Below are 14,417 nucleotides of genomic sequence, written 5' to 3'. Positions count from 1 at the left end.
CAGCAAAATGCCTGCCAGACCTCAGAGTTGGCACCAGCTTCTTAAGTCCACAGGGGTAACATCAAATCTTTTAACACTTTGCTTCCACCCCTAAGGAGTCTTCAGGCTAATTCATGAAATTGTAATTTTATAGGAATGGGTCAATTCCAACATTCAATTATCTAAAAGAAATCGGTGTACGTATTTATATTCCTGTTGAATAAATACTTTACGCATTTTGTTCTTGAGTGGTTTTCAAAAAAACAAATGATTTAAAGTCATGCGTCACATGTAACTAGGGGAAGAAATTGTTTTAGGTCTAGCTGAAGTTATAACTAAATTGCTTTTGACCTCTTCAATGGACTACCTTATATGCAGGATTGATTCCATATGCACAGCAGTTTTCAAATAGCATGTTTAACTATCAAGAACTGACTGCTTTTTGAGCATCTTGCATCTCTTAATCCTTGTTGAAACTTTGAGTGAGTTAAGGTTTTATTTTTGAGATGGAGACCTGTACCTTGATCTTTTTATCTTCATGAGTTCTGCATAGCAATCTTTTTTTTTTTTTTTGCACTGAAGTATCTGAATTTTCAGTGCACAGCCTCAACAAAATACATGGATACACATCACGCTTTAGTTACAGCTTCTGTATTTATTTATTTTTTGCTTTTGCTTACAGCATTGGCTATAATTGTAGGGTGGGCATTGTCTTGTGGCTAAGCTGGCTGTTGGCATGGAGTGTTCAAATGGAAACCAGTTCACAATTAAGAGTTGAAAAGGGTTAAATGCCTATGATCTCTGCATACCTGCTGTTCTTTAACTGGTGGGTGTTTATGGCCCCATCCTCATTAGGCAAAGCTGGGGACCACTTTGTGTGGTAAATGAATAAATAAAACCAACTTGTCTGCTGACATGATTTGGTAATCCAACCCTGTGACTTGATTGTCCTGAACTGTGTGCATGAAGTAGTGTACAAAGAGTGGAGTGTAATTTTGAAAAATGCCTGGCTTTTTCCATACATGTCGTAGATCTGATTTAAAATGTGCAGTTTTGTGCACTGCCTTGAAGCATTTGTTTTGGATTCCCTACCAGAACCATTTGCTTTTCCTAAACTGGAAACGGATTTCTTGTCTTATGAAAGTCTGTCTGCAAGTTGTGCAGTTGCCGTTTTAAGTTCACACTGGTCCTGGAGTAATTGAGTTTGAAATCTCATGGTTTGCAGTCCCTTGTTTGATCTGGTATTGTATTCTACTGGTTGGATTATGAAGTCATGGTGCTCCTGTAGTGCTCTAAAAAAAAAAAAAAAAATTTTTTTTTTTTGGAGCAGTGCATCTGATTGACTTGCCCCATTGTAATGTATTCTTTCTTCACAAATGGCTGTCTTTTCCCCCCACCTCAGAATAGCATTCCCTTCGATCACCACGGCAAGTAGCTGCTCGCCACGTTCTTGTTTGAAGGCAGCACCGGGTGAGTTTAAGCTGGGTCCCATATCACTGTAGACCACACCTAGACACACACAGGGTGGCCCACCAAACAAGCATTACATGAGTTGGGTTTCATTAGATTAATTAATGATCAGGTTTGAAGAGATGAAATATGTGCCATCATACAGGAGACACCTCATCTCAAACACTCTTGAACTCTTCCCTTATTGAGCCCAACTGCCCATTCTGGTTGAATTTAAAGGGTTGACTTTTTCAACCCTTAAGAATCCAGCAGTGCACCAGCAGCTTGTTTTTATCATTTTTCGGGTCACCTTGTTTACTGACTGCACAGGTCTATTGACTTGACACAAGTTGAAAATGACACTGATTTTAAGTTCCCTAGATTTTAGTCCTTTAAAGCATTTTAGCAGACTTCACATTCAAATATTCAGTGTCAATACAGCAGTACCTGGAATGCTAGTAAGAGCTCTCAATACATGCACTGAACAGCTGAATGTATTCATTTGGTGATACTCCTACAGGTAATTGGGTAATTCACAGTATACCAGACCTCATAAGTGAATGTTAAGAACTAATTTGACTGACTAATCTCTCAGTATATTGCTATTGCAATTTATCCATAAGCCCCTCCATCACTGACATACATACATCATACACACCTCAAGATCCCCTTGACCCATCTCGTATGAGCATTTAGTAGGTGTATTAGGAAAACTGTGAAGAATGCCTACTGGAGGTATGCTCAGTCTATTGAGCTTCTTCTGCCCCCTCCATATCCTTATTGACAGATTCTCACATCAGTGCGATTTCATTACGGTAAGATTGTTATATGAGGAGGCAACGTTTTAAAATGTGCGTACGCGCATTGCATGTTGTATATTGCTTAGAACAAACCCATTCACTGGGTTAATTCATCCAAATAGATAATTTGCGAAAGTTTAGGTTTCTTCTTGGCATTCCAAACCGTACACTCGTTCTGCAAATTCTTGTCATTCTGTACAAACATTCTGCTTTCAGTTGTGGAGAGTTCCCTGAAGTTTGTCCTGTTCCTGATGTTTGATCTTCCAGTAGATGATAGTGCCTGGCCTTGATGCTTTGCTTCTTAACTTGTGTGTTTGCTGTGCTTGGATTTTGCCTGATGCCTGATTGGTGCCCAGCATGCTTTTTACCACGGCTGCACCCAGCTTCAAAACCATTTACTTTAGTTTTTTTAAACTGTTTTCCTTTGTACAGAATGATTCATTCAAATGTAACTCAAGTTTAATATTGTTCTACTACCAATTTGAATTAGTCAGTCTAAGTTTGAATATATATATATATATATATATATATATATATATATATATATATATATATATATATATATATATATATATATATATATATATATATATATATTTTATTTTTTTTTTTTCCCATACACTTACCTCTTCACAGTCTGCAACGAGAAATCCATCTTTGTAAAATAGGCGTTTGGCATCCGGTTGGCAGTTTCTATTTTTAGAATCGGCAGATTTAAGAGGTGGACAGGTCTGCATGAATCGAAAATAACTACATGTATGAATTTTAAATGAGGGCATCTTGTACTGAAGGACAGATCTGTTTGTCACACCCCTGCTGTCTTCCCCTCCTCTTGGCTGGGTGCTTCCGTAAACCCTGACATGGTTTTTATTCTATCCCCCTCCAGTGAGGTAGTAATCTTCAAGGTCTGCATTCCTTCAACATGAAGATACATTGCTGTGATAGGATCAGCTTTGCATCTTGTTGGTATAATTTAATATTTTGGGCAGTTGGGGGCACTCAACTGCTTTTTGACAGTGTTAAAGCTTACTTTTAATGTTTCCTGAGCGTTTAGGAATGTTGAAGTATTGAATCACATGATCAACAAATTACTTGTGCATGAAATGTTTTTTTTTATTTACAGTTTATACGTTTAACCTTCACAATGAATTTTTAAATGAATCAATGTTTTCCAGTTTGTGATTTTCTTTTTACTCCTGAAGTGTGGAAGTCCCCCTGGACTTTGCTCTGCTGTCCCATCTTACCTTTTCCTCCCTGCTCCTGCATGCTTCCTATTCACCAGAGACTGAGTAGGCTTACTGCTTTCATCTGACCTCATGCACTGGTAGCTTCACCGCATTAGCTAAGAGATGGTTTTACTGGAATACAAAAAAAACTGGTGGGGGAGTTGTCACAATTTGACTAAGCTTAAACACACAAAACAAACATCAAAAGCATTTCCAGATATATTTTCTGTCCAAGTCAACTTGACACGTTCAAGGCAGTTTTGCTTTTATATTATAAAGTGAAGTTTCCACACAGAGCACTTTGCCATTTTAACAATGCCAGCACTGAGGAGTACTCAGCCTGGTTTGGGTCAAGAGCAGGAAGGTGAAAGGTCATTTGCTTCTTATTTTTTTATATAAATTGTACAGATGTGTTGCAGGATTTAATACTGAAGCAATCTCTCTACAAGCTCATGTCCAGCAAGGCATAGCACAGATTTTAAATTTATAGTGAGGTAACACTTGAAGGCATTGCAATTTGTAGGTGTTCTCGCCTGCTGCTAGGATGATGCTAGTACTTTCATTTCAATCAGAAGCATTAAATCTAGTGAAAAGGCATACAACGTCTTCAGTATCCTTGAGATAATGACCTTGGGCTCGTTTACTTGCCTTGTCCCTGGCTTTCCTGAGCCACTGAGACAGTTTACTGAGATTATGCAACTCCTGGATTATTTGTTTTAATTTGTGCCAAATGCTTGGCACTTGCCTGGTTTCATTGTGAGAGTGATGCAGGGGTCATGGTAAAAGCTGGGAAGACTTAAAGAGCTGAGTTAAATGTACTTGTTTTGGTAAAGGGAAATGTTCTCTCTGTTTTGAGTTGATATTCTTTAAGAGTGACTTGTATTAGCCAGTGTGTGTGTGTGTGTGTGTGTGTGTGTATATATGTATATGTATATGTGTGTGTGTGTGTGTGTATATATATATATATATATATATATATATATATATATATATATATATATAATTAGTGTGTGTGTATATAATGTGTGTATGTATATATAAAATAAAAAAAATGCTGTGAGGAAATTGTAGTAAACTTGTCTACCAATCTCTCCCCCCTCCTCTCGCACAGATCCTGTCTCGTGTGACCCCCAGCGGTCTCCAGTCTGCTGTACCTCGATGAAAGACAACACCATGCCATGGAGGGCAGATAATGCATGGCTGATCTTTACTAGTACTATTCCAACAACCTCACTTCCGCAAATACAGAAATCAATCCCAGACAGCAGATTTTGTTTTGTTTTTGTTTTAATCAATTAAAAACGGGGAAAGAAAAGGAAACCAAGCATTTAAATGCCTTTAAAAAAAAAAAAAAAAAAAAAGACACGCTCTCTCTGAAGATCACCTACAGGAACGGACCTTCTCAGCCGTTGCTGCCTTTGCCACACCGGCACACCAGGAAGTCACCGCGACCTGCAGCCAACACTGTTGCCGCGGCCTCTGAGAGACGCTTTACCGAGCAGACCGACCACACGGAATAAACTACAGTCGCCATTTGTTTTCTCTCCACTGTTGGCAAATGTTATCCTACTGTATAATTAACTTTTTTTTTTTTTTTTTTTTTTAATAAGCTAAATTGAACAGGCTCCTATCTGTTTAGAGGAGTAGTGTCTGTGTTTTGCTTTTATTGTCTGTGATTTTCACAAGGAAACAAAATAAATGGAAAAAGGAGTAAACATAAGCATTCATACTTCAAGAAAAGACTTGAAATTCCTCATAAAACCCAATCCCAGGGTTTCATGTGAATTTATAAATGATTTTATTGCCTATTTTTATTATATTTTTTACTTTTTTTTTTATTTTGGAAACCTCTTTTCTGCCTCCTTATAGCCATTACAGATAAATCCCCACATTTTAGCACGGTTGACCACTACTGTGCAAGACCAGTGCTCACTTTGACAGCATGCAAAGACAGACTGATGCGTAATCATAAATACTAACAAAGTGAAAGGTCTGTATGAAAATGTGGTAGAAACCAAAATGTAAAGGTTTTTTTTTTTTTGGTGTATTTTTTTTTTCTCCATGTATTTTAATAGAAATCTTTTGAGGGTTACTTTTCCTGTTTAATTGAAAAGCTTCCACTTCAAAACCATCTTGTTCTATTGACTGTTTGCTGTACAATATTGCATTCCCTAGGTTTTTTTTTTTTTTTTTTTTCCAAAACTGTGAAATACCTGTACAGTAGAAATGTAAATGTGATCCATTTGCAGTCAGGTGAATCTTGCTTGGTTCAAACCTGCAGTGTAGAACAGGCCTCACTTGGGAATTTCCAGCCAGGGGACCCAGTGATGGCCAATCGGCTTCAGTGCTCATGCCTCATGCAGTCCTTATGTACTTTGCTTCAGTTTCTTCAATTTAAAGGGCTGTTTTTGTTTTCCCTCCCCTCTTTTGCTTTAATATATTAAAGCAAGGGACCCCTACTTTTCAAGTCCAGCTTCTGAATAGTGAGACGGAGTGAAGGCCGGTGAACAGTTACCATAAGCCCAGGTGATCACAATTTTAAAGAGTAGGTTTACATGTATTTACTGATCTTGCTTTTAAAATAATACTTGCCTTTTAATTTGTGTAATCTGATTGGTTAGTGTTATCCAAAATTCAATACTTTCAATTCGTACTTTTTCCTGCAAAGAGTTGTGTATTGCAGAAGCAACGGTGCTACAGTTGGGGGCTTGCATGTCCTGTGGAATAGGTGAAGCTTTTTTGGGGGAATTACTTTTATACAAGCAGCCAATCTCCATATCAGAGTTCAGCATTATTGAATATACAGTTTGTCTTCATGGGTTGGCAGGGGAGTGTAACAAAAGGGTTGGCAGCATCTCCAGTTTGACTGTTAATACTGTAGCTTAGGAATGTAGACTTAAGATGTGCTGAGTAGTAACAATAAAGCACCATTTTTACAAAAGGCGTAGCCCATACTTTTGTCTGTGTGTAGTGCAAGTTTTGAAAATGTTGCTTGCTCATGTGTTAATGGAGACAAGGCAGCAGGGGTTGGGGCTTAGCACATGAACTCTAGTCTTCACTCAGAGCTAGGTCTGTACTAGTAATCATATTGCAACTAGTTTATTTTTTTTTCTCCTATTTTCAGAATGCTGGCACCAATATGTTTGTGGAGGTTTAGCAAAAACCATGAACTAGTGACCTGTTATGCAATTTGTTGCAATTTCAAAACTGTAGCAATTTGGGTAAACAATTTTGTTTTTAAACATTGAAAGGTGGTTTCTTACCATAGGACGAAGGTGTTTTTCAGCACTGGTAAGGTAAAACATTGAGGCACGTGCACTAAGTCTTAGGTTCTGTAATATGTTTTTTGTTTTTATGAAAAAAAGAGACAAATTGCAGCATTAAAATTGCTACAAGGGATGGGAAAAAATGGGTTTGGACATTATACTTTAAAACTGGTGTCTGTACAGTATGTAATCGATACAGGAGCTTGCATTTGGCTTGTAGAGCCAAGTGCTGCTCTGTCACTTTCAAATTTCCCTGCCTTTGACATGAAACTGTTTCCCAGTTTGGAGGCTTAGGGTCGTGGTGTCCATGTCTTAAGCTTCTGTCTCTGAGCTGCCTGTTTCCAGTCCCTCTTCAGAAGGCTTTTTGGCCTGATGTATCCTGACCCTCAGTTCCTCATACATCACTCTGCTGTACCCTGTGTAATAATGGTAATATACTAGCCCTGTAAACTTTTTTTTTCTCATTTGTATTGCCACTGTATTTGTGTACTTTAAAATTGTGTAAATAAATTAATTACTTGTACATTTTCTTTCCTTGATTTATTTGTAATCCCATTACATCAATCCCTGCTTTTAGCGTTTATATATATATATATATATATTTTTTTTTTTTAAAGGGTATAAAATTAAATGACTATTTGAAATATTGGCCTGGTGAAATGTATTGGAATTTAAAGGATAGTGTATGCTCTCCAGGGGTGTAGGGTTAGTTTCAGAACTGGGGTGCACATGCAATTCAAGGTGTAGGGGTGCGTTGTTCTAGAGCGGAGGGGGCATTGTGGAGCAAAGCGGGGGCCAGGTGGCACCAATAATTTATGGCCGTCCCCATATACCTATGTAGGTGGTCATACATTGTGTGAGGGGGGGTAATTTAATGTTTAGGGAACAAGGATGCCACCCTCAACGTACACCTGTAATGCTCTCATTTGCCTTCGTGACATGACTGAATGCACATTGGAAACGGGCACAGAGGTTCTCAGCTGGCATCTGTGCAGCACTGCTTCTCATGGAGAAGGGTTACATGATTACTGGAAGATCACAACTGCATAATGTTTCATAAAGGATAGAGGTACATGTCTGTTGGCCTTATGATTTGTTGCCTTTTATTAGGGGCAACAGTTTGGAGTAGCACTAAACTTACTCAGGGTTTTGTTACACTTCCACTTATTGTTTAGCTTCATGAACACTATTGGGGCTAATAGTGTCAGGTCATTTGGCAGTGCATTGCAACTCCCAATGCTGTCAAGTTCATTGATTTCCATGTATGATCTGCCCACATGCATGTTTAAGAAATTATTTGACCTCTAGCAAAGTTATAAGGTTGAATATGAGGAGGCTTTAGGGGGAGAATGAAGTGTGGGTTAATTAGACTCGAGTATGTCTCAAACCGTGGAGAAACTACAACCATTAAATAGCACTACCAATCCATTCTTAGTAATTCACATCCACCTCCAAATGCCCAGTGGTTTTGAGGGCAGGATTTAAGGTTTCTATGGGCTAATTAGCTATCTTTGAAGCTGTACAGTGTGTGTTGTGAGGCTCTAGGACAAAATATTGTATTGATATTTGTAATTTTATATTTCCAGTAACGCAAAAGAAACAATGTTCAATTTTCTGTTCACGAATTACTGAATGTCATGATTTGTATAATCCAGGGGTTTTCAAACCGGTCCTGGAGTACCCCCTTCCCTGCTGGTTTTTGTTCCAACCTAGGTTTTAATTACTTAATTGAATGGTATATTGCTTTGTTAGGTCAATTAAGGATTCAATTAGGCAATTAAGACCTCAGCTGCAACAAAAACCAGCAGGGCAGGGGTTACTCCAGGACCGGTTTGAAAACCACAGGTATAATCATATATATAATAGTTGATCATTGTTGGGGGGTGGCCTAGTTGCGAGTCGGGTTTTTCCACTGCTCTACCCGCGCTGACGTAATGACGTGCATGACGCTGAAAGAGGCGGGGTTGTCCGATGACCGCAATGGAGCATCTTGAGAGTGTGGTTGTTCTTGTAATTTGTTTTATTTAATTTTTTTTTGCCAAATTGAGGTGAAAAGAGGCGTCACAAGCTTCTCGGAGAGAGTACTAATTGACATCTTGTGAGAAATCTACTCTACGTGATGACTCCTCCCCGGCTTTTCAGCGCCGAACCAGTACTAGGTAAGGAGTACCACCGAAAAAGCACCGCCTGGTTCAGATTTCGGCTCGACAAAATTACCAGTGCGTAACCTGCCGCACCAGCCTGGTTCCTGTCGGATATACCAGTGCAGTAGAAAAGGGCTCTAGGAGTATCATTTATTTGACTTGAGTAGATTGGTGGTGCAGTTCCCCTGCTCTACCAGCAGGGGGCTCCATTGGACAGGACGTTTGGCCTCTGCCTCTCTTCAATTCAAAGTTACGCTGCTCATGTGACCCATATGAAAGGGGAGGGGAGTTATCAATTCATGCATTTAGTAGGTTTGCCTTTTCTTTTGATTGCAAGCACTTATTCATTTATGGCAGGCAGTCATTTTAAAGCACATGCGTCTTATTATCAATATGAAATATCTGTAGTCTCGTTGGTACATTTGAGTTTTGTTTAATTGAATATGATCTTGCGTAGCTCTCTAACGTTTCTCTTGTATGCTGGTGAGTTTAGCAGGGTTTTTATGTATTATTGAATTATTTTTACTTTTGCAGAAATGTTTATTAATGTCTATGGTTTTGTTTGCCCTTGCAAAGACACAAAGCTGCCATTTATATATTTAATTCTTGAACTAATATAGGTCACTGCTTTTTTTAATTATTATTATGATTATATCTACACAGTGCTTGTGGAAAACATAGGGCTATCTAATATCACTTAATTGGTTTAATTAATAAATAGCATGCTAATAGAATGTGATGGACTTACATTGGGGAAAATCTGCATCTAAGATGGAAAAGATGAACATTAAGCCTTCCCTTTCATTCACTAACATTTCCCCCATTTGTAGCTTGCCAGTCTGAATCCCACTTTGTTCAGTGCTTAGTGAAACAGAGGCATCACTGGGGGCAGGGCTGAAAGTGGCCCTACTTTAAATAATTTTTAACTGGTTTATTCCTCATTGCACACACTGTAATGCAATTGAAAGTGTCCTTCTAAATGTACACTGCACCAGATGACCGAATCTAATGGCAAGCAATGTAACTAGTGAGATGAAGGTAAAATAGCACTACTACTACAATTCTCCAGAAGCCATGGCGTCGAATTCAAGAGGGAGATCTCCTGTGCATCTGCAGAGGACAGCAGCCTTATTCTTGTGTACATCTCTGCAACTGCAATGTAACACTTGATTTAGATCAATTGCTGCTGACAGGTCTTCACAGACTGGAGTAATGTTATTCTGCGAGGAACCAGTATCACGACTCAGTTTTTTTTTGTTGTTGTTTTTTTTTAAACTGGAAGTTAACTATTTCTTCACTGGTCATATTATCAAGAAGTCATGAGCGTTATGTTTTTTTCTTCTTTTCTGTTGCATTCATGTTTTGGTTTTGTTTTTTTAAATAAAAGCCTTTTTTGTTTTAGGATGGCTCAAATTTGAAGACTAGTATTGTACATTCTCGTTATGCCGGTTTAATGTTTTCCATTCAGTTATATGTGTGTTTTTCCCCCTTCTGTGCTTCATGCAAGACCTGAGTGGTTTAGGACATGTCAGTGTACACTAGCATATAGTAAAAGCTTTTTTATTTTTCTTAAAAATAAAGCAAATACAAATCTGTTTACCCATAGTCCTTCATTGGTCAAGTTTTCGGACAGGATTTTATAGTGTTTTTTGAGTTGCTATTATTATTAATAATCATTTTGTCCCTTTATATAAGGCAGCTCACATTCAGCAACACAATTGAATAATTAACTTACAGGGACCTCTGAAACATTGTATACTTCAAGAGCAATGTAATGTTCAGTGGTTTCACATTAAAGCATAGTGGATTTCTAATGTGAGGCAAAATAGAGTAGCACAAGATTGACAGATTACAATACAATATGCCTTGATAGTGAGCGTGCATTCGAACTTAGGTTTACTGAAATTAGCTGATCTTCTGTAGTGACAGGTGTGAAATATGACTGTGCTGATTATACCGGGGAAGGGTTGCAAAGCCAAGAGATGAGCTGTTGGGTCTGCAGATTTCACTTGATTTTGATATAAAATCACAATACAATGAGGCTGCTGTCCACTAGGCCAGCTTTACAAGTCCGCTTCCTTCCTGTTAACAAACTTTCTGTAAAACACGACATCACAGTATACTGTATATAACATTAACCAACTATTTGTAATCCAACCACAGTGAAGCTCTCAACCTTAAGCATCTGTGCATTTAAATCGCCAGTGTCATCTGCTTCACCCGCAGACTAATGAATGGTGTTGCTCCCAATGTGTTCATCTTGTAGGGTCGGGAATGTTTTCACACAGACGAATGTGTGATCATAGCCAATCAAGGGCATAGTAACTGGTTATCACATCTGTAATGGGGAGAAGACAGTACCTCCCATCACCGGGCGTAGGGTAAACAGCAGTTTGCAGCCAATATTTACTTTTCTGCTGATTCACGTTTAAGAGTTAGAAGATGTATTACCAATTGTTTATTCATTTTTTATATATATATAAAGAATGAAAATTATTCAGATGTACTAAAGCAAGCCCACCCATGGGACTGTGTCTGAATTGTTATCGTTTCAAATCAACGTATGAGTTGCGTGGGTGTATTTACCAAGTTTTGCGGCAGCCTGTTGCAGCTATGCGAAACCAAAGCATCCTTCTGTTGCAGTGTTGGTTGTTTTGTGTGTCAGTGGAATAGAGAAGGTTATCTCTCAACCCTGGCAGCAATGCTCTCAGGCATAGGCCATCACTCTCCTGCTCTCATCGATGCTCCATCTCCATGGCGATGAGGGGGGTGGGGGGGATGATGCTTAGTATTGATTACCTCACAGAGCCGCTGGCGCCGCGACTATAATCAATCTGCCAAGGGCAGCAGACAAGGGCAACCAGGCTACAGAAGGGGCTTTTTCTCCAATTATATGGAAAAACAAGAAATATATATATATCATTCTCTTTCTCTAGATTTCCTTACCTGTGCTGTAATATCCGCAGGCTCTTCAATACTCCACCCTCATCTCCCATCACACCGAAACCTCCCACCGACCTAGCTTCCCTTTCTTCATTCTCACCTCTCTCAGATGCTGAAGTTTCTGCTCTCCTCCTACGTCACAAGCCCACAACATGCGACCTGGAACCTCTCCCTTCTCGTCTCTTCCAAGCAACCGCTCCTGATCTTCTCCCGTTCATCTCCTGCCTCCTCAACTCCTCACTTCTCTCTGGCTGTTTCCCCTCTGCATTTAAACAAGCTGCTGTCAACCCACTCCTCAAGAAACCAACCCTTGATGCCACCTCTCCTCAGAACTACCGCACTGTCTCCCTACTTCCCTTCCTCTCCAAGACTCTCGAGCAGGCGGTCCACCATCAGCTCTCGGACTTTCTGTCCCAACACTCACTCCTTGATCCTCTGCAATCCGGCTTCCGCACAGCTCACTCCACTGAAACGGCTCTCCTGGCTGTCACTGACTCCCTCAGCCGCGTTCGAGCAGCCTCCCTCTCCTCAGTCCTCATCCTCCTTGACCTCTCCGCAGCATTTGACACCGTTGATCACTCCACCCTCCTCTCCTGCCTCGCTGACCTTGGGATCTCTGGGACTGCTCTCACCTGGTTCTCCTCCTACCTCAGCGACCGGTCCTACCAAGTGACATGGCGAGGCTCCTCATCCACCCCCCAACCTCTCCTCACAGGTGTTCCCCAAAGCTCCGTCCTGGGCCCACTCCTGTTCTCACTCTACACTTGCTCCCTGGGCCCCCTCATCGCTTCCCATGGCTTCTCCTACCACTTCTATGCTGATGATGCCCAGATCTTCCTGTCTTTTCCCTCTTCTGACCCTCTCATCCCCTCACGCATCTCTTCCTGCTTGTCTGCCATTTCCGCCTGGATGCACTCGCACCACCTCAAGCTCAACCTCTCCAAATCAGATCTCCTCTTTTTCCCCCACTCTTCCTCACCTTCTGCTGACCTCCCCATCTCGATCCCCTTTGAATCCACCACACTCTCTCCTTCTTCTTCCGCTAAAAATCTAGGAGTCACCCTCGATCCTGCACTCTCCTTCTCCCAGCACATCACCACGCTGACGCGCACCTGCAGATTCTTCCTGAGCAACATACGCCGGATCCGTCCCTTCCTCACCGACTACTCGACTCAGCTGCTTGTCCAGTCCCTGGTCCTCTCCCGCCTGGACTACTGCAACTCCCTCGTGGCCGGCCTGCCTGCATCCACTACCCGCTGCTCCAGCTCATCCAGAACTCTGCGGCTCGTCTGGTGTCTCTCTGCCCCGATTCACACACGCTACTCCACTTCTCCGCTCCCTCCACTGGCTCCCGATACCGGCACGCATTCAGTTCAAGACATTGACCCTCACCTACCACTGTCTCGACCACACTGCACCAAGCTACCTTCAGTCACTCGTCTCTCCATACATCCCCTCCAGACCACTGCGTTCCTCCAGTGCCAGAAGACTAACTCTGCCTCCTCTCCACTCTCCTTCCTCCAGAGCCGCTCCTTCTCATCCCTGACCCCTAAATGGTGGAACGACCTGCCCACCGAAGTCAAAATAGCAGAGTCCTTGACCTCCTTCCGGCGCTTACTCAAGACGCCTCTCTTCCAACAGCACTTGTAATATTAGTCCTCTATCTCTGCTAGATAGCACTTCACAGTTTTTATTATGCTCCTCGCATTCTTGATTGTTTTCCTCCTTGCTCCCTTTCCCGTAGCCCTCGTCTGTAACCCTACATCTTGACAGCACTTAGCTTTTACCGTCCAGGATGTAGGAAGTCTCTTACTGTACTTGTGTCAATTGTAAATTGGAATCTGTAAAATGTATTTTGAATTGTTATGTTTTAGCTAAGTTGAACTTGTAATAATTGATGCCTTGTACTTCTCTGTATTTTTGCACTTATGTTGTAAGTCGCCCTGGATAAGGGCGTCTGCCAAGAAATAAAAAAAAAAATAATAATAATAATAATAATAATAATATACTTTAAAATATATATATATATTTTAAGGTGCAATACATTGTAATTATATTCAAAACAATACAAATATTATCAAGAAGAAAGTCAATTAACAAAGGTTCATTTGCATGGAGGCAGAGCGAGAACTGAAAGGAATAGGATTACATTATCCATAGAGAGATTGCAGCTGGCCAAAATCAATCTAGATGGCTAAGCTTTTCACCAAACTGCAGGGTGGGTTTCGAGCAGAGGTGTAGGTCAGGGTGGGGTTTCTAGCAGAGACTCAACTGATGCTGTCCCCACTTTACATTCAGATTGAAATAAGATCCCAAGCAGGACAGCCAGGATCTAAAACAATTACAACACAATCGGACTTCTTTGATTAATTCCCTATTTTCAATATTCAATAAAACATGGTTCAGTTAAAGGATTTGCCTGAGATGGCAGGTGGCGCACACTGGACATACTGTACAAATCCTACACTAAGAGGATTAGAAGGGGTGCTGCCGCTTCCCCTGTGGTAGCATTTCACACTGGCGTTTACCTCTAAAAAAGCAAGAGGGCATTCCTGAGCAAGTGACTTTCAGCACAACATTAGCTGTGAACTGTCAACGTGGTGAAGACAC

General features: G+C 40.6%; 1 protein-coding gene across 4 annotated transcripts in view; it reads left to right on the top strand.

Annotated features, from left to right (window-relative positions):
• The window catches only part of LOC136749962 (casein kinase I), a 30,452-nt gene extending 23,209 nt beyond the window's left edge, over positions 1-7,243 (top strand). For 2 of the 4 annotated variants that reach the window (XM_066704635.1, XM_066704633.1), the window contains 2 exons: positions 1,382-1,449; positions 4,566-7,243. In XM_066704635.1, the coding sequence (XP_066560732.1) occupies positions 1,382-1,414 (33 nt within the window). In that variant the 3' untranslated portion in view covers positions 1,415-1,449; positions 4,566-7,243. The remainder of the gene's footprint in view (positions 1-1,381; positions 1,450-4,565) is intronic. The other 2 variants (XM_066704634.1, XM_066704632.1) reach the window with 1 other exon arrangement.
• The last annotated feature ends 7,174 nt before the right edge of the window (positions 7,244-14,417 follow it).

The sequence above is a fragment of the Amia ocellicauda genome, chromosome 5 (assembly GCF_036373705.1).
Source record: "Amia ocellicauda isolate fAmiCal2 chromosome 5, fAmiCal2.hap1, whole genome shotgun sequence".
Taxonomy (NCBI): Eukaryota; Metazoa; Chordata; class Actinopteri; order Amiiformes; family Amiidae; genus Amia; species Amia ocellicauda.
The sequence above is the reverse complement of the archived record's forward strand: the minus strand, read 5'-3'. Positions and strand labels throughout refer to the sequence as shown.